Source organism: Microcaecilia unicolor, chromosome 11 (assembly GCF_901765095.1).
Source record: "Microcaecilia unicolor chromosome 11, aMicUni1.1, whole genome shotgun sequence".
Classification (NCBI taxonomy): Eukaryota; Metazoa; Chordata; class Amphibia; order Gymnophiona; family Siphonopidae; genus Microcaecilia; species Microcaecilia unicolor.
In genome coordinates, this window is record NC_044041.1 from 33,000,825 (window position 1) to 33,022,367 (window position 21,543).

The 21,543-nt window shown below is 41.4% G+C and overlaps 1 protein-coding gene across 1 annotated transcript in view; it reads left to right on the forward strand.

The window, feature by feature from the left end:
• The window catches only part of BRAP (BRCA1 associated protein), a 66,059-nt gene that overhangs the window by 4,655 nt on the left and 39,861 nt on the right, over positions 1 to 21,543 (forward strand). The window contains exons 3-5 of the mRNA XM_030218814.1: positions 1,843 to 2,035; positions 4,746 to 4,935; positions 17,345 to 17,458. Coding sequence (XP_030074674.1) covers positions 1,843 to 2,035; positions 4,746 to 4,935; positions 17,345 to 17,458 — 497 coding nt within the window. The remainder of the gene's footprint in view (positions 1 to 1,842; positions 2,036 to 4,745; positions 4,936 to 17,344; positions 17,459 to 21,543) is intronic.

Here is a 21,543-nt window from a genome sequence, read left to right on the forward strand (position 1 = left end):
TTCTTTACATGACTAGGAATATTATGCTTCAGATCAGGGGCAACAGAACACCTTTTTGGTTGGAGGGGCCAAACAAACCAATCTCTGGACCCACTGCTAAGCTCTATAATTGCTGGTGCTGTAGTGAGCAAAATATTGGTAGGGACTCCATTTTCCTGCCTGTGGTTCAGATGGTACCTAAATAAACTTTAACCTAACCATTATACCTCTATTCAAGAAATCTAGACTGCACCAACTTGACATTTCGTCCTTTAGATTGTAAGCTCCTCTGAGCAGGGACAATCCTTATTTGTAAAACTGTACAGCGCTGTGTAACCCTAGTACCGCTTTAGAAATGTTAAGTAGTAGTAGTTGTATGTACAGCATTAAGTTCCTCTTTTATCAAACTGTACTAGCGGTCCCCAGTGCGGTAATGCCGACAAACCCCCATTCACTTTGAATGGGCTTCGTCAGCATTGCTGTTCGGGAACTGCTAGCGCAGCTTGATAAGAGGTCTTAATTCAGATGTCAGCTTCCTACATTCACATTGTTACAACATTAACCTTGCACCTATTTTCAGTCATTTGCCAGATTTAAAGTGAAATAGTAGGTGACAGCAGATAAAGACCAATTGGTCTACGCAGTCTGTCTACTTTTCTTATCCTCTATTTCCATGCTTGCATTGGGTGATAAGATTATTAATTCCCATAATTTCATCATTCCATCTTGTATGTTAGACAATGTAATGTAGAAAAATAAGACTCTTACCTGAATTTGATGATTGCATCAAGTAGTACTGATGCGTTTTAAAATTACAATTTGTTTTAAAGATCTTCAGGTGAATAAGGGCTGTTTTTATTTTTAATTGAAATTTTTAAATATAACTTTACAAGAAAAAAACAAGGAAAATTTAAAACAACTTATAGGAGACCACATGATGCTGTGAGCAGAGCAGTCATGCTACTGCTGTGCTCTGAAGGCCCCCGCCTTAAACCTTACTTTTGGGGAGTTTTTCGGGGCTGGAGGGTGTCCAAGATCATCTTGAGTTCGCTGGAGCACAGGGGTGACCGTTACCTTCAGCTGTGGTTGCCATTTTGGAACACTTTGACTCCCTTAGCCCAGAGCTATATTTTGAATGGCTAACACACTAGTATGGTTTTCAAATTGTACAGTTGTATGTTGTGGGGGGGTGGAGGGTAAGTGGGGATGAGTGTATCTTTGTTTTTTTTACAAATGATTTGTATTTTATATTGTTTGCTGTGTTATTGGAATTGATCTAATAACAAGGATTTGAAAAAAAAAATGAAATTATGACAACAGTATAGATGACCGTTAATTTAAATCGGAGTTCGAAAGACCAAGTTTATGAAAAAGGAACACTTTCAGATTTTTCCTAAAGCACAAATAACTTCTACAAGACTGTGGGGCGGGGCCCTGTCAGGGACAGGCCTGCCGGAAGATTATGATTGCATTCCAAGAGACTTTCATTCTTACTTTATTACTCCTGTGATTGGAACAGGCTTTAACATTCTTTTGAATATAAATAAAGGGGTAGATATTCAAAGCAATTTTGAATATTTTTGTGAGATCTTGAGGAGAAGTATTCTGGATTCAAACTGAAACTTTGGAAGGTACTGTATATGGTCAAAGTTTAATGGGTTTGTATTTTTGGAATGTGAGAGAGACGGTATAGATTTACTTATTCTTATAAGCTCCCTGGGATACATTAGGCCAGTATGCATGCATGCATTTATAAATATCAGGACTTGTTCTCACTAGTTTGGTATTTGAAATTAAAAAAAAAAAATTATAGAGTTTACAAGTTTATAGTTGCTAATGGAAATTTTTTTTGTTAATCTGCAGTGAATGACAGAACTTTGGAGCAACAGGAGGCAGCATCCACTTCTGACAAAAATAGTAACGAAGATCAGACTAATCAGCGAATGGAGACTGCTCCAGATTCCCCATCTAAGCAGCTGCCTGACCAGATCTCATTCTTCAGTGGCAATCCATCCGTTGAAATTGTTCATGGAATAATGCATCTGTACAAAACAAAGTAAGGAAATGAAACATGCTTTGTAAGATATCAATAGAATTTAAGTACAAAGAGCTTTGTTCCCAGACATAGATGCTCTGAAAAGTCATGCTACTTTTTTCCTCTAGATATCTTACAAACAGAGAAAGATTTATTATTTAGAAGTGAGATCTGATGTGTTTGGTCCTCTGGGAGAACAATGCCTAATTACTCCCTAATTTTACATAAGTACATAAGTAATGCCACACTGGGAAAGACCAAGGGTCCATCGAGCCCAGCATCCTGTCCACAACAGCAGCCAATCCAGGCCAAGGGCACCTGGCAAGCTTCCCAAACGTACAAACATTCTATACATGTTATTCCTGGAATTGTGGATTCTCCAGGCTTTCAGTCTGCCCCTGCACCATAGAAAGTTGTATGCCCAATTTTGCAATTAATCTGCAAATTTGTGTGCACAAATTATAGAATAAGGTCTGTGGCCCACAAAACTTTACTAAGGAGCTGATAATTGGTGTTAACAAGCAATAGACTATAATTGGCACTATAAATTAGCACCAATTAGCAGTTACGCGCATAACTGCCCTTAGTTGGTATTTTACAAGTTGCGTGGTCAAGTTTGAGTGCGCAGCTTCAAGGGGGACGTACACCTGAGAGGGTCATGGATGTGTCAATCAATTACACATTGGATGCTAGCATTTGCATTTATAACTGCCTACAGTTAAGTGCAAGCATTTATACTAGCCATTGCGTTAACAGAAGTGCTTGTGCCTAAAGTTAGGCGCATAAATGCAGACTTGTGCATGCAACTGCCATTATAGAATTCATGTTTAGCATCCATCATCCTTCTACCTAACTTTAGGTGATCTATAGAAAATTACCCCCTTCATATTTTCTAATTGATAGATCATCACTGGCTGATGCCCTGGGTTTAGGATTATGTTCAGACATATAAATAAAAAACTAAAGTTGTTATTACCTTCCCTGGTCACCGCGTTCCACCTACTTCCTTTTTTCCTGCAGGTAAACCTACATGTATCGTTGATCACCATACGCAGGGCAGAAAGGGTGGGCAATATTCAAATAGCCTATTTACCCCAATCTGGGTAGACTGTAGAGGTCAATTTGGCCTCATTCTGTCATCATTTAATATATGTTACAAGAAGAGAGAAAAATTACCTCCGCGGCAGCTTCCTACTCCGCATATCTTTTTTTTCAGGATTGACCCTTTTTCTAGCATGTGTACCCTGAACCTGTTAAAATACTGGCATCATCACATCCACTGATAGGCCATATCAGCGAAGGGCGACTAAAATGATAGCGGGGATGGGACGACTTCCCCATGAAGAAAGTCTAAGGAGGCTAGGGCTTTTCAGCTTGGAGAAGAGACGGCTGAGGGGAGACACGATAGAGGTATATAAAATGAGTGGAATGGAACAGGTGGATGTGAAGCATCTGTTCACGCTTTCCAAAAATACTAGGACTGGGGGGCATGCGATGAAACTACAGTGTAGTAAATTTAAAACAAATCGGAGAAAATTTTTCTTCACCCAACGCATAATTAAACTCTGGAATTCGTTGCTGGAGAACATGGTGAAGGCGGTTAGCTTAGCAGAGTTTAAAAAGGTGTTAGACGGTTTCCTAAAGGACAGGCCATAAACCACTACTAAATGGACTTGGGAAAAAATCCACAATTCCAGGAATAACATGTATAGAATGTTTGTACATTTGGGAAGCTTGCCAAGTGCCCTTGGCCTGGATTGGCCGCTGTCGTGGACAGTATGCTGGGCTCGATGGACCCTTGGTCTTTCCCAGTGTGGCATTACTTATGTACTTATATCAGGCAGTGTCATATTTCTCTATGATTCTTAAGGCCAACGCTGAGGAGATGGTTTATGAAACATTAGTGCATGCTAACCGGCATTAGCCTATGCTATCTGCTACTATGCCCTTGTTATTGCTGCAACTGTGGCAGCAATTAGTACACACTAACGTTTAGTATACTGGCTCCTAAATCCAAGTTGTGGTCCCTTTCAGTATCCTTCTACCAAGTTATCTAATGATTCAGCCACTAAAACTAGTCTAGCCTAGTATTCCACATCTAGAAACATTTTTTGGTTTTCTGTCAACAACATTTAGCAAATGTGTGTGTGGTACCATACATAAATATTGTAATTTTTTCCTGACTGCTGGTTGCTAAAATATTTATGTGTAACCTCATAAGCATTGTGAGGGGATGAAAGCTCTCCTATTAGAAGAAATGAATGCAGCTGTGCTAGCTTTGCATTTATGCATTTGAAGATTTTTTTTTGTTGTTGTTGTTGAAAATAAAATTGGGGCTGGAGTGGTTGTGATATAAAAATCTTGTTTTTAAAGACAACCATATTTTCCTATAGATATTTGTCTATTTGCCAGCTCACATGGTGGTAAAAATCTATTTTGAGAATCAGTAATAAGTACTGTGTCCCTAGAAAGGAGAGTGTGGTTGTATACTGATGCACATCGTCATTTGCTGTACTGAGTGAGTTTTTGTAAAAGTGTGTTTTTTTTTCATCTTATTAATGTTGATTTGACTATATTTCATTAGCATAGCTATGTGTAACATTTAAAAATGTGGTTAATATTTGTGCAGTCAACTGCAATTCTGTAATAGAGATCATTTTTGGTCTGATAAATAAAATAACCGATTTGACTGCTCCTCCACTTGTCTAAGATGACATAATTGTTTTATCAGTAAGATGACCTCGTTAAAAGAAGATGTTAGGCGTAGTGCCATGCTGTGCATTCTCACAGTTCCAGCTACCATGACAAGTCATGACCTCATGAAGTTTGTGGCACCATTTAATGAAGTCATAGAACATATGAAAATCATCAGAGATTCAACGCCAAACCAATACATGGTGCTAGTAAAGTTTAGCTCACAGGTAAGTGGTTTGTTTTTGCCTTAAGTGTCTCCAGTCACTACAAAACCCTACTATCCGTCTTCCTTGTCACGCCCATAGGTTTGATCATGTTACCCCCCACCCCCACCACTACCACTCCTGCAGAAGTATCAGTGGCTTCTGGTAGAATGTGTTTTTTTTTTTTTTTTTTTTTCAAGCTCCTCGCTTTGACTTTCAAGGCTTTTAAGATGGGTGTCCCTCCTTATCAAATCTCACAATTCCCTGTTCCCCAGCTCGTTTGTTTTGCTCTCTTAATGATTTCCGGCTCATTCTCCCCAGTCCTAGAAATGCACAACTTGAATCAACCAGGCATCATGCTTTTTATTTTGTCTCCCCTTTGTTGTGTAATTCCCTTTTCCTCCCTGCTCAATCTGAGTAATCTTTATGTTTAAACTTTTACTGAAGACTTGGCTCTTTGAAAAGGCCTTTTCTTTGGATTAGGTATGTATGAGTATGATATGACTGAGTATTCTTTCCTGTCACGATTTGTATTTCCTTCTGATTTATCTCTTTATTTTTTATTTTGTTAACCACTGTGATCTGCCAGTTAGGTATGGCGGTATAACCATAAACCCTAGAATTTGAATTTTGAACTTTGAGGGCACAGTTAGATTTTACAAAGAATCTTATATGGCTAGGATTTTTCATACAAACTATTTATTTCTTATCTGGAGAATTTATGTGTAGTGAGATGTTTGAGATAGAGACTTTGCAGATTCTGTTTACTTGCACTGTGCTGGCCTGCCTGCGTGTTTTAATCTCATTACACCGTAGTTGGGTGGACGGACCATTGAAACAATAGGGCAGTTCCCGAGGGCCCACAGCAGTAGTTGGCCTACCCTCTTCTGGCTTCATCTAATTTAACCACTTTTGATAAGTGGTTGAGGGCCCATGACCCTTATTGCTTCAGGGCCGAGAACACTTTCAGTCTGCCCCTGCACCATAGAAGTAATTTATATAGTATTTTTTCTGTGTAAAGCACGTGTTAAATGTGGGAAATATCTATTATAAAATTGCATGCTAACAAAAGCATTTGTACTTTTCATATGATGTGTTCGTAAGTGTTCCCAGGTACTTCGTTTGGGTGGAGTTGAGAAATAAGCGCATATCTTATAAAATTCGTGTGCATGCATATATTTATAGCTTCCTCAGAACATGTATGAATTTGTGCAAGGGACAGTTCTGAAAGCCTATGTTACAAAGGTACTTAGACACCTATATTGCCTTTATAAAATAGCCAAAAATGTGTCGTCTTTATACTTATTTCACATAAATGTCTTGTTATGAAATTATCCCACGTATATACGTATGTATCGTACGCATAATCATTGGAAGGATTATTTATTAAGCTTTTGATTTTATTTGGAATTTCAAACAATGAGTCTTATTCACGAATGTGCTGTAAGGGCTAGATTTTTTTAATAAAGCACATTACAGTATTACTGCACAATAACATGCATTAATGTGCCTTATTCACCACAGGTCCCATTTTATTTAGTAACTAGCCGTTAAGCCCATTAAAACGGGTGAGATTTGTGTTTTGCAAAATGTAATAATTCTCACCTCCATCCGTCCATGTCCAGCAAACCTCCTCTCTCCCCTGCCCTCCCCTCCCCCGATCCATGTCCAGCTACCCTCCTCGCCGTGGCTCTCTCCCCCCCTCCGTGCCGGGCCCCCTGCACTGACATGAGAGCGCCTCTCACCTCCGTATGAAAGCGCTGCAGGCAGCAGCAGATCACTCTGCACTGACATGACAGCGCCTCTCACCTCTGTGTGAGGGGGCCCGGCACGGAGGAGGGCGGGAGTGACGGCAGTGACGACGTCGGGGAAGGGGGGGGTGGAGGTTGGTACGCCGGCGATGTTGCTTCGTCTCCAGGCTCCAGCAGCAGCGTCCGTTTCCCTCTCTGTTCTGCCCTCTGATGTCATCACGTCTTGACGTGAGGGCGGGACAGAGAGGGAAGTCTCTACTGCGCATTTGCGGGTGAGTCGGTCACTTGTCATTTATATGTTTGATAAACCACTTAAACTGTGTTTAACATACTTCAGTAAATCTAGCCTTAAGTTTCTAATGTGGAAAATCTGCATTACTAGCACAAATCTTCCATTGAACAAAATAAGATACGTGTTAATGCCAGTTTTCCACATTTAAAAACTTTAGCACATATTTATGAATATGGTCCTATGTATTTGTTTTTATGCATTTTCCATTTTTAATTATTTTACTGTAATATAGCTAACTTTGAGTGTTGCAGGAAGGCAGTTTAAAAATTTGCTTAAGTAAATGGAAACATTGAAAATAGAATGATCAAACATTTTGAAACCAACTTCCTTGAGTGTCCCCTAGTCTTTGTACTTTTGGAATGAGTAAAAAAAATCGATTTACTTAGACTCGTTCTACACCACTCATGATTTTGTAGACCTCATCCATCTCTTTTCCAAGCTGAAGAACCCTGACCTTTTTAGCCTTTCCTCATACAAGAGGAGTTCTATCTCCTTTATCATTTTGGTTGCTCTTCTTTGAACCTTTTCTAATTTCACTATATCTTTTTTGAGATATGGCGACCAGAACTGAACACAATACTCAAGGTGAGGTTGCACCAGGGAACGATACAAAGGCATTATAGTATTTTTGGTCTTATTCACCATCCCTTTCCTAATAATTCCTAGCTTCCTGTTTGCTTTTTTGACCACCACTGCACTCTGAGCAGAAGATTTCAGTGTATTATCTACAACGACACCTAGATGTTATTCTTGAGTGCTGACCCCCAAGCTGGGCCCTAGCATCAGGTAACTATGATTCAGATTATTCTTTCCAATGTGCATCACCTTGCATTTGTCCACATTAAATTTCATCTACCAGTTGGATGCCCAGTCTTTCAATTTCCTAAGGTCGTCCTGCAGTATTTCACAGTCCACATGTGTTTTAACAACCTTGAATAGTTTTGTATCATCTGCAAATTTAATCATCTCACTCGTTCCGATTTCCATATCATTTATAAATATGTTAAATAGCACTGGTCCCAGTACAGATCCCTGCAGCACTCCACCCTTCTCCATTGGGAGAAATGACCATTTAACCCTACCTTCTGTTTTCTGTCCAATAACCAATTCCTAACCTTGCCTCCTATCCCATGGCTCTTTAATGTTCCTCATGAGAGACTCGTGAGAAATTATCAAAAGCTTTCTGAAAATCTAGATACACTACATCAAGTGGCCCACTTTTATCCATTTGTTTATTCACGCCTTCAAAGAAATGAAGCAAATTGGTGAGGCAAGACTTCCCTCGGCTGAACCCATGCTGACTGTCCCATTAAACCATGTTTGTCTACTTGTTCTGTAAATTTTATTCTTTATAATAGTTTCCACTATTTTCCCCAGCACCGACATAATTTCCCGGATCACCGTTAGAACCTTTTTTAAAAATCGGCGTCATATTGGCCACCCTCCAATCTTCAGGTACTGTGGGGTACTAATGTAATAAATAAATAAATACATAAGTATTGCCATAAAGGGACAGACCAAAGGTCCATCAAGCCCAGCATCCCGTTTCCAACAGTGGCCAATCCAGGTCACACATACCTGGCAAGATCCCAAAAAAAGTACAAAACATTTTATACTGCTTATCCCAGAAATAGTGGATTTTCCCCAAGTCCAATTTAATAATGGTCTATGGACTTTTCCTTTAGAAAGCCGTCCAAACCTTTTTTTAAACTTTGCTAAGCTAACCGCCTTTACCACATTCTCCGGCAATGAATTCCAGAGTTTAATTACACGTTGAGTGAAGAAAACTTTTCTCCAATTCATTTAAAATTTATTACTTTGTAGCTTCGTCGCTTGCCCCCAGTCCTGGTATTTTTGGAAAGCGTAAACAGACGCTTCACGTCTACCCGTTCCATTATTTTATAGACCTCTATCATATCTCCCCTCAGCTGTCTTTTCTCCAAGCTGAAGAGCCCCAGCCGCTTAAGTCTTTCCTCATAGGGAAGTCGTCCCATCCCCTTTATCATTTTCATTGCCCTTCTCTGCACCCTTTCTAATTCAACTAGATCTTTTTTGAGATGCAGCGACCAGAATTGAACACAATATTCAAGGTGCGGTCGCACCATAGAGCGATACAAAGGCATTATAACGTCCTCATTTTTGTTTTACATTCCTTTCCTAATACCTAACATTCTATTTGCTTTCTTAGCCACAGCAGCACATTGAGCAGAAGGTTTCAACGTATCATCAACGACGACACCTAGATCCCTTCCTTGATCTGTGACTCCTAACATGGGACCTTGCATGTCGTAGCTATAATTCGGGTTCCTCTTTCCCACATGCATCACTCTGCACTTGCTCACATTAAACATCTGCCATTTAGACGCCCAGTCTCCCAGTCTCGTAAGGTCCTCTTGTAATTTTTCACAATCCTCCTGTGATTTAACGACTTTGAATAACTTTGTGTCATCAGCAAATTTAATTACTCACTGGTTACTCCCATCTCTAGGTCATTTATAAATATGTTAAAAAGCAGCAGTCCCAGCACAGACCCCTGGGGAACCCCACTAACTACCCTTCTCCATTGAGAACAATGACCATTTAAACCTACTCTTTGTTTTCTATTTTTTAACCAGTTTTTAATCCACAATAGAACACTACCTCCTATCCCATGACTCTCCAATTTCCTCTGGAGTCTTTCATGAGGTACTTTGTCAAACGCCTTCTGAAAATCCAGATACACAATATCAACCGGCTCACCTTTATCCACATGTTTGCTCACCCCTTCAAAGAAATGTAATAGATTGGTGAGGCAAGATTTCCCTTCACTAAATCCATGTTGACTTTGTCTCATTAATCCATGCTTTTGAATATGCTCTGTAATTTTGTTCTTTATAATAGTCTCCACCATTTTGCCCGGCACAGACGTAAGACTCACCAGTCTATAATTTCCCGGATCTCCTCTGGAATCTTTTTTAAAAAATCGGCGTTACATTGGCCACCTTCCAATCTTCCGGTAGCACGCTCGATTTTAAGGATAAATTATATATTACTAACAATAGCTCTGCAAGTTCTTTTTTCAGTTCTATCAGTACTCTGGGATGAATACCATCTGGTCCAGGAGATTTGCTACTCTTCAATTTGTAGAACTGCCCCATTACATCCTCCAGGTTTATAGAGAATTCATTCAGTTTTTCCGACTAGTCAGCTTTGAATACCATTTCTGGCACCGGTATCTCTCCCAAATCTTCCTCGGTGAAGTCCGAAGCAAAGAATTCATTTAATCTCTCCGCTATGGCTTTGTCTTCCCCGATCGTCCCTTTTACCCCTTAGTCATCTAGCAGTCTAACCAATTCCTTTGCCGGCTTCCTGCTTTTAATATACCTTAAAAAATTTTACTATGTATTTTTGCCTCCAACGCAATCTTTTTTTCGAAGTCCCTCTTAGCCTTCCTTTTCAGCGCTTTGCATTTGACTTGCCATTCCTTATGCTGTTTCTTATTATTTTCAGTCGGTTCCTTCTTCCATTTTCTGAAGGATTTTCTTTTAGCTCTAATAGCTTCCTTCACCTCACTTTTTAACTATGCCGGCTGTCGTTTGGTCTTCCATCCTCATTTTTTAATATGTGGAATATATTTGGCCTGGGCTTCCAGGATGGTATTTTTGAACAGCATCCACACCTGGTAATTTTTTGACCCTCGCAGCCGCTCCTCTAATTTTTTTTTTCACTGTTCTCATTTTATCATAGTCTCCTTTTTTAAAGTTAAACGCTAACGTATTTGATTTCCTATGTATACTTATTTCAAAGCTAATATCAAATCCGATCATATTATGATCACTGTTATCAAGCGACCCCAGCACCATTACCTCCCGCACCAAATCATGCGCTCCACTAAGGATTAGGTCTAGAATTTTTCCTTCTCTTGTCAGCTCCTGTACCAGCTGCTCCATAAAGCAGTCTTTGATTTCGTCAAGGAATTTTACCTCCCTAGCATGCCCTGATGTTACATTTACCCAGTCAGTATCAGGGTAATTGAAATCACCCATTATTATTGCGTTGCCCAGTTTGTTGGCATCCCTAATTTCCTTTAATATTTCTGCGTCTGTCTGTTCATCCTGGCTAGGCGGGCGGTAGTACACTCCTATCACTATCCTTTTCCCCTTTACACATGGAATTTTAATCCATAGTGATTCCAAGATGTGTTTTAATGACAGGTTACATATTACTAACACCAAATCAGCAATTTAATGCATGAGTTCTTTGAGTACCCTTGGATTATGCCATCTGGTTCATGTGATTTACTGTTTGTTAATTTGGCTCAGTACATCTTCCAGGTTCACCGAGATTTCTTTCAGTCCCTCCACATCATCACCCTTGAAAACCATTTCCGGTACAGGCAGATCTCTTGCATCTTCTTCCGTAAAGACAGAAAGAATTCATTCAGTTTCTCCACTATGACTTTGTCCTCCCTGAGTGCCCCTTTTGCTCCTTCGTGATCTAACAGTCCCACGGATTCCCTCGCAGGCTTTATGCTTCTGATGTACTTGAAAAAGTTGTTACTGCGAGTTTTAGTCTCTGTGGCAAGTTTCTCTTTATATCGTCTTTTAGCCTTCTTTACTAATTCTTTGCATCTGATTTGCTAATGCTTATATTGCTTCTTATTTTGTTCATTTGGATTCTTTTTCCAGTCTTTGAAGGACAATCTTTTGGCTGTAATGGCCTCTTTTACTTCACCTTTTAACCACGCTGACTGTTGTTTTCTCTTCTTTCCACCTTTGCAAATATGTGGAATGCATCTGGACTGGGCTTCCAAGATGGTATTTTTGAATAACATCTACACCTGATTTAGTGTCCTAACCTTAGCAGCCGATCCTTTTAGTTTCTTTTTAACCATTTTCCTCATTTTATTATAGTCGCCCTTTTGCGAAAATTAAATGCAGCTACAGTAGATTTCCTTTGTGGGTTCATCCCAAATAGTAGCTCGACCATGTTATGATCACTGTTTCCCAGTGGACCCAACACTACCACCTCTTGCACTTTGCCCTGCACGCCCCCAAGCACCAGATCCAAAATGCTCCCCCCCCCCCCCCCCCCCCCCTTGTCAGTTCCTGGACCAGTTGCTCCAAGAAGTAGTCAGCTTGAAATGTTATCTCCCTGGCACTCCCTGATGTAACATTTATCCAATCAATATCGGAGTAATTGAAATCACCCATTATTATAGCTTTGCCCAATTTGCCAGCTTTCCTAATCCCTGTAAACATTTCTTCATCAGTCTGTTCATTCTTTCCCAGCGGACGGCAGTACAGCCTTACAAGAATACTCCTTTCCTTCATGCATGGAATTTCTATCCATAATTATTCCACTTCTATCTGTTTCATGTGGAATGTTTATTTTATTTGAGTCAATTCCCTCTTTAACATATGGTGCAACCCCCCCCCCCCCCCCCCTCCAATTTGATCCACTCTAGCATTGCGATACAATTTGTACCCTGTTAACACAGTGTCCCATTGATTGTTCTCTTTCCACCAAGTCTCTGAGATGCCTATTATATCTACCTCATCATTTAGGGCTATATATTCTAACTTTCCTAACTTATTTTTTAGACTTCTACCATTTGTTTATGAGCACTTCAAATTGTGCTTTTTCATTTGATCGACAAGATGCTAAGAAGTTGAAGGGAATAATTCGCATCCTGTATCCTGCTCTCTCATTAAGCACAGCTGGCTTACTTTCAGCATTATTAAAAACTCTCTACTGGGGTTTCCTAAATATCCTGTTTCAATAGTATCCTTCAAGGATACTCCATACCGAACTATGCGCTCCTGGGCAACTGTCGGCTTTCCCCCCTTATTCTAGTTTAAAAACTGCTCTATCTCCTTTTTAAAAGTTAGCGTAGGCAGCCTGATTTTCTGGTTAAGGTAACATAGTAGATGATGGCAGAAAAAGACCTGCACGGTCCATCTAGTCTGCCCAACAAGATAAACTCATATGTGCTACTTCTTGTGTATACCTTACCTTGATTTGTATCTGCCATTTTCAGGACACAGACCGTAGAAGTCTTGCCCAGAACTAGCCCCATTTTCAGGACACAGACCGTAGAAGTCTTGCCCAAAACTAGCCCCATTTTCAGGACACAGACCGTAGAAGTCTTGCCCAAAACTAGCCCCATTTTCAGGACACAGACCGTAGAAGTCTTGCCCAAAACTAGCCCCATTTTCAGGACACAGACCGTAGAAGTCTTGCCCAAAACTAGCCCCATTTTCAGGACACAGACCGTAGAAGTCTTGCCCAGAACTAGCCCCGCCACCCAAACCCCAGCCCCGCCTCCCAATCTCGGCTAAGCTTCTGAGGATCCATTCCTTCTGCACGGGATTCCTTTATGTTTATCCCACGCATGCTTGAATTTCGCTACCGTTTTCATCTCCACCACCTCCCGCGGGAGGTGGAGCCCATCCTTTCGGAAAAGTCTCCCCCTTTCCCAGAATGTCTCCCAATTCTTAAAAAATCTAAATCTGTCATCCCTGCACCATCATCTCAACCACGCATTGAGACTTCGGAATTCTGCCTGCCTTTTGGGTCCTGCACAGCACTGTCTAAGATCTTGTCTTGGTGATGTGTGAGGTCTGCCACCTTCGCACCAGGCAATCCTCACATCCACCAGCCATCCAGCTATCTATATGCCTAATGATCGAATCACCAACTACAACAGCTGTCCTAACCCTTCCTGCCTGGGCAGATGTTCTCAGACATATCGGTGATAGAAGATAGTGTATCCCCTGGTGGACAGGTCCTGGCTACAGGAGTACTTCCTACTTCACCAGGGTGATGCTCTCCTTCTAGGAGACCTCCCTCCTCCAAGGCAGCACAGGTGCTGCAGACTGGAGGTGGGACTTCTCTACATTGTCTCTGTAGGTGTCATCTATGTACCTCTCTGTCTTCCTCAGCTCCTCCAAGTCTGCTATTCTAGCCTCAATAAAACAGGCCCATTCTTTGAGAGCTAGGAGCTCTTTGCATCGTGCACACACATATAACTGCTCACCAACTGGGAGATAATCATACATGTAAAACTCAATGCAGAAGACTGGATAGCACCACTCTCGCTGCTGGACTACTGTCTCCATCTTAATATTTTTGAGTTTTTCAATAGTTTAAAACTTGCTAAAGTATTAGGGATATTAGTCTCGTATAAAAAAAAAGTCTTTAGGTTATATGGTATAACGTGTGATTTATTTAGTGTTTTCTTCTTAGAAAGTAATGAAATGTAATTAAAACCCTGTATGAGCACTCCTCCCTTGTTATCTTAATTAGAATAACTGACTATAAATGAAGAGCTGTTCTAGGGGTGGGCAGGAGTTGGGGAGGGGGGGTAAGACTGAAGACTAAATTAGGCCCTGCTGTACCCGCTTGAGGAAATCTGTTAATGCTGTTGTACAAAGTTCAAGTTTTAAAACTAGGTTGGAAAGAGTATGGAGACTAGTTGATAAAGTTTGCTTTTTTTATATTTTTATTCTGCCTATGAGTAACCTATAATTCCTCCTTTAAGCCCCAATCTTTAAGTTCCCACAGAAGATTTGACAGGTCCTGTCAAACCTAAAGCCCTGGTGATCCGGCGGACCTCCAGACCCCCCCACCCAACACAAGGGCATAGAGGTCCGGTGGACCCCCAGACCCCTCGCCCCACCCTGCCAAACACAAATCCTGAAGGTCTGGTGGACCCCCAGACCTCCCACTCCTTCAAGCACATATCCCCCCTCCCACCAAAAATACCCTGATGGTCTAGCAGGATCCTCGATGTGACCACCCCTCCCCAACCCCCCCAACCCCATACCTTAAAGTTGTAGTAGGAGGAGGAAATAGCACTCCCTTCTTCCACTCTGGGTGCCACCTCAAAATGGTAGCGCCCTGCCCTGCCCTGCCCTGTGCATCCTAGGATTCGCTGGCCAGGACTGTTTCTCCCTATGGAAGTTAAGCCCCTCCCAATGCATCCCAGGATGCACTGGGTAGGGCAGAGTGCCCGGAGAGAAGGGGAAGGAGTGCTAGTCTCTTCTCTTACTACTACTTTAAGGTATGAGGGGAGGGGTTGGGAAGGGGATGGGGGCCACATTGAGAGTCCCACTGGATCACTAGGGTATCTTCGGTGGTGAGGGGAGAATCACACTGAGGGTCCTACTGGACCACCATGGTATTTTCAGTCAGTGAGAGGGGAGGGGTTTGGGGGTCCATTGGATCTCCAGGCCTTTTGTTTGGTGTGAGGGGTCTGGGGGTCCATTGGACCTCCAGGCCCTTACATGTGAGGGATCTGGAGGTGCATGCATATGCATGTAGAAAGGTCTCCTCATTCCTTCCTAATGCCGTGGCAAACCCTAACACCAGCTCCAAGCTTACGTAGGGCTTTCCACTGGAGCAGCGCCTTTGGCGTACTGCCTGCTGAGTATTCCAGAGGAATTGTGAGGACCCCATTTAGCTTGCATTTGCATGCAATTAGCGTTCAGAGCCAGCGAGCTCGTTTCATGTGCTGGCCAACTCTGGACATCCAGCGAGAGCAAATGCGTTTGCTAGTCCTGTGCTAATGGCCTCTAGCACCCGCATTTGCTTCTGAGCATCTGCCTCTGAATGTTTGGATAAATAATCTCTAAAAGAAAAGGGGGGAAAATTCTCTTTGATACTTGTCACAGTGGTTTGTTTGTGGTCTTCAGCTCTTGGGCTGTTGCTTGTTCATGGAGGATTTTTGCTATGAAGTTAGAATTGTGTATGATTTTATATTGCAATACTTCTGTAGCTAGTATTTTTACTCCATGAGTAAAATTTCCCATTGTATTAAAGCAAATGTTGTAAAGCTTCCAGGGAACTAGCTTGGTAGTAGAAAGGAAACTCACTTTTGTTCGTGTTTAGTACATTTCACACAATCAGAATTCAGACTCCTTTTTCCTTCAGTCAGCAAAGTAAAAATATCACACGCAAGTGTGCCCCTTGCTAGATTTTTTTTTTTTTTTTAGTCAGCACAGCTGAGGTTCGTTATTATGTTTCCAACAATTTTTATTGATGATGCAACAAAATAAACAGCCAACAAGCTCAATATGCACTAAGTTGCAAACAAACACGTCTCAGGAAGAGCAAGATAATCACTTCATCAACGTTTTAACACTTTCCTCCCCATCTTATCCACTCCCAAAACCCACCCCTCCCGTAGGTTTGTTAAAATTCCAACATTGTTTATTAATGATGGAGTGAAATCATCATACAAAACGCTCAACTGATGCAGTATACAACCCGTTGTCTCATAACATATGTCAAATCTCTATAACAAGTGAGGTTCATTATTAATGCTTGTCCCGTGCACCAAAATGTTGCATGTGATTTTGTTTTAAGTCATCCACAACTTCTCCCAGATTATATAACAGCAGCAGCTTCCTCCTGTTACTATCAGATGATGATAATGTTTGTCTTTTTTTTTTTAAGTAATGCAAACAGGAAGCAAAATAAAGTATTTGAGCATTTATGTTTAAATCTCTTTATTGTAGCTGCAACATAAATAGACAATTCAAATTAACAGAAAATAAACCAATATTGCAATTCCTACAAGCAATAGTCATAAAATATTCATTTAAAAGATAAAAAAGCAGCAGCAAATCAGTCACATGTTATTTTCAGACTGAGCACGCTTTATCAGCATGGACAGTAAGAGATTAGGGAACAGACAGAGGACTGTTGTACCTAAATCTGAATACCACATTATTTCTAATAATGGCCCACCCCCCTGATAGCATTGAAAACCCATGTAAATATAATCTTAAAAGCCAAATTTAGATTCTCCCAATAATAGCCCACCCCTAGAATTTGCAGTAACTGGCATTGCTTTCCTCCCCCCCCCCCCCCCCCCAATAACTAAATCTCTCTTCTTATGTTTTTTCATGGTTCTGGTTATATAAGACTTTGAGCGTGTGCTGATGCTCAAGGCCTCACACCTGACCCAGCACCATAATCTCGAAATGAGGTAAGAAGAGAGATCCGGTCATTGCGGGAGAAGGTGGAGGACACCCATGCCAGTAACCGCAGGGGGGCAGCTTGAAGGAGAAAAATGGTGGTTATCGCAGAGAGGAGAAAAACGGTGCCTCCATTAATAGCCCACCCTAGACTTCAGAAAATCCAGTGTTTCTAATAATAGCCTTGGCGATTATTAGAGTGAATAAGGTACATGTTTTATTGTACTCCTGATAGCCACAATCCTAAAGTGACTGGGTTAGAAACTGGTTGAGTGGAAGGCAAAAAAGATAGTGGTAAATTGAGTTTGCTTTGAAGAAAGACACATTACCAGTGGTGTGCCACAGGGATTGATCCTTAATCACTTTTTTTCCAACATTTTTGTAAGCTTTCTGTGTTAATAATAATTTTTTTTTTTTTTAATATACAGGCTGATGCAGACAGTTTTTACATGGCATGCAACGGTCGTCAGTTTAACTCTATAGAGGAAGATGTTTGCCAGCTTGTATATGTAGAAAGGGCTGAAGTCTTCAAATCAGAAGATGTAAGTTTCCTCCAAGTAATCAGAATTTCTTTAAATTAGCAGACTGTATACAATTGTGTGCAAAGGTTTTAAGTATTTAAAGGGGAAACTTGGGTTACCGTTAAGACAGGTTATTTTATCAGTCACATTTTATGCAATGAGAGCTAATTACTAATAACCTGGTTAATAGTAAAATAATCCATTTTAATGGTAGCCCATGTTAGTAACTCCCCCCCCCCCCCCCCATCAGTGATCAAAAGCTGACTTAAACTCTGCATAGTGCAAAGTTAAATGTGACATTTTTCTGCAGATTTTAATGCGTAATTATTATTTACTGATTTTAACAGATTGTACATAATTAAGAAGTGAATATGGCAGATGTAAAAGTGGACAACCTTCTAGTTGATTCATTACTACTTTTAACAAAAGAAAGGGGGGGGGAGGGGGGAAATGGTAAAACTAGAGGACATGAGCTGAGGTTGTGGGATGGTAAGGAGTAATGTCAGGAAATGCTTTTTCACAGAGAGGGTGGTCGATGCTTAGAATGCCCTCCCAAGGGAGGTGGTAGAGACAAAAACAGTGACAAATTCAAAAAGACGTGGGATTGTTTTTTGGCCCCTTGTACCCCTCCCAAATTAGCATATACCAGCCATCGACAACTTTGGGGGGGGGGGATAAAAGAAACCAGGGCTACCGTGCATATGAGAAAGTCAATTGTTTATTTACTAACCAAATACAGCTACTATTATAGTTTCTCATGAGAGATCAGTACAGTTACATAAAAAGATGTTCACTGTGACTGCGTCTCTGAAATACTGTTCTGAGACGGCAGCTTATATCGTTTGTTTCAGACAATTATTTACATGACTTTTTCTGCAAATTATCCTTCTCATAGATTATTATCTGGTTCTCACCATCTGCTTTACTAAACCTGTTAAACCACATTCTTCCTTTTGTTTACACTAGTTTCTTTCCCAAGCCTGCTTGCCCGTAAGGGTATCATAATAGATCATAAATTCCAGAGTCACACAGACTTATCAATCTCTGGCCTTTTGACCCATTCCTTAGTGCATGACTGTGCTCATAATTCTACAGGATGAATACAGAGGAATCCTATTTAGAAAATGGATGGCAGAAAACAAAAACTTTAAATGGCTGCAGGGGATGGATGTATGTGTGACACTTGTAGGCTACTGCAGCTGTGAAGAACTAAGGCCGGTGCCAGGCAGACTTTGTAGGTGTGTCTGTATATGGCAATCCAGTTTAGGATAGGCTGGAAAGGGCTTCAATGGCAACTTCAGTAGCTGGAACCGAGGACAGTGCTGAGCAGACTTTTATGGTCTGGGTCCCGCAAATGACAAGACTGATTTGGATAGGCTGGAGTGAGCTTGACAGCAACTCCAGTAGGCAGAACATAAGGACAGTGCCAGGCGGAGTTCTATGATTTATGTCCCAGAAACACCAAAGAAAGACTTGTGATAAAGTATATAATATCACATTCATTGTTGATTTAATCATGAATTGATCATGAGTATGACTGTTGAGCAGACTGGATGGACCATTCAGGTCTTTATCCGCCATCATTTACTATGTTACTATATAAAGCAGAGGATGGCTATTTAAAAAAAAAAAACCCTCTCTGAACACCTCAACCTAGCAAATCCAACTGTCAGAAACACTTATAAAGAGGAAAATTTTATGAAACTGTTGGAATCAGGGCTGGATGTTGGATGACCAAGAACAATCTCTACTAGAACTGCCCCAAAAGTGGGCAGATCTGCAAAATAGAATCCACTGATCACTGTAAGTGACCTCCTGAAAAGTTTAGCTGACGTTGGAGTAGTTGCCTGCAGTACAGCAAGAATGATCTGCATGGGATCCTTTTCTATGACCTCTTCATAAAAGATATTGTGTAAAGTATGAAAATAAAAACCTTTGAGTATGCAACGTTTAGAACAGTGTTTGGATTGATGAAGTGAGAATTAAAATCTTTGGTCAAAACCAAACATGAGGCGTTTGGAGAAAAGAATGAAGCACTGGAAGAAAAGAGCACCTTGCCAACTGTTAAGCACAGGGTAGATCTATTGTGTGATCTCAAGTGCCCCCCCCCCCCCCAGCAAAACAAAAAAACTCCATTTTGGTGTAGTGACCCCCTCCCCTTCCACAGAATCCCTAGTGATCTAGTGGACCCCACCCATGACCCCCCTCCCCCCGAACCAAAAATGCATTATGGTCCCGTGGATCCCCTTCTGACCCTCCCCCCCATCCCAAGAAATAAACACCGGAGGTTCAGTGCATCCCCTCTTGAGCTCCCCCACCCACTCTAGGGATTTCCCTCCCATCCCCATACCTTAAAACGTTGGAGGCAGGAGAGAGGAGCAACACCTCCCTTCTACTTCTGGGCCCGCCTTTTGGAAAATGGTGACGCCCAACCCATGCCCAATGCATCCTGGGATGCACTGAGAGAGGCTAAGCAACATATAAGGAGTTTATGTTTCAACAATTTTTATTAAAGACAAATTGAACTTACATTCCTCAATAGGAGGTACCTGATACACATAAATACTGTATCCTGTTACAACGCTTTAATACCTTATTATACATTGCTTCGTCTTCAAGTTTGTAATTTTCTCCTCCCTATCCCCCCCTATAACCCTATCTTCCTTCCACCCTCCCCCCCTATCCTTCCCCCCCTTCCCCTTCCTCCCTCCCCTCCCTTATAGGTTACACTGTGTTTATTACAAATTCCTATCATAAGGTGTCATTCTGGCCCATCATAACTTATTAAGTACAAGACTTCTACCACGATGTGTAAGAGTGTTTATAAAAGGTCCCCAGATCTTTAAAAATCGATTTTTCTTTTTGTAGGAACCTTTGGCTTCTTTCATCTCCCACATCATCAATTGGTGTATTTGATTTCTCCAGTGCCAATACTCAGGAGAATCAGGCGTAGTCCATGATTGCAGGATACATTTCCTTGCAAGCAAATACAGTTTGCGGCAAAGTAATTTTTCATCTGCTTTCAGTCCCCTAAAGGAGCCCGGGCAGTCCAGGACCAACTGTATAGCTGTTCCTTGAATGTGTCTTGACAACATGTGGGACACAAATCTCTCCACTCTTCTCCAAAACTGTTGTATCTTTATACATTCCCAAAATGCATGATAGTAGGTATTTTCATTACTATTACATTTCAAACAAATGGGCGTGTGTATGCCTCCCGCTCTAAATAGTTGTACTTGCGTGAAGTAGGCCCTGTGTAAGACCCGGAAGGCACATTCTCGGTATAGCGCCCCACTAATCAGTTTAGGTATTCCCTTTATATGAGCTACAATGTCCCAATCGGCAAGGCCCGTCCCCACATCTGCTTCCCATCTTTGCCTAAGCTGGGCTAACTCTGCCCCGGGTCTCATCAACCATATCTTCCCCTGAATGGCGGAAACAGATGGGGCTTCGTCTGAGAGCTCTATAAACAGCTCCTGAATCCTCTTACCCAAACCGCTTTTTAGTGCTTCAGTGTCTAAGGACCTGATATAATGTTTCAACTTACAGTGAGCGAACGTATCGCCCCATGCTACTTCCCCCTGTTGGAGTATTTGCCCTAAGTTTTTAATCTGACCCTCTGAGTTAACCACTTGTCCAAGATCTCTAATACCCGCCTGTGCCCACCTCACAAAAGCCTGATTCGCTAACCCGGGTAGAAATCCTGGGTTCCCCACAATAGTTATAAGCTCTGTTGTGTGTGCGTCTCCCCCCAAACACTTCCCCAAGAACTTCCATGCGGCCTGCAGTGGGCCCAAAAGCATTGACTGCCGAATGGCCCTTGGTAATGTTGGTCTGTTTGTATGCAATAAAGATATCAATGTGTAAGGTTTAAAGAAATCTCCCTCCATGTCAATGGGTGTATGATAATCAGTGGAAAATACCCAGTCTCTGACAGGTCGCAAGAGACATGCTATGTTATAATATTGCATATTAGGTAGCCCCAGCCCTCCCTGTTGCCACCCTCCCCATAGGCGCGTTAATCTTACTCTGGCTTTTTTGTGTGCCCAGCAAAATTTCGAAATTAAGCGATAAAAAAGTCTTAAGTCCTTTTTTAACAAAGTCAA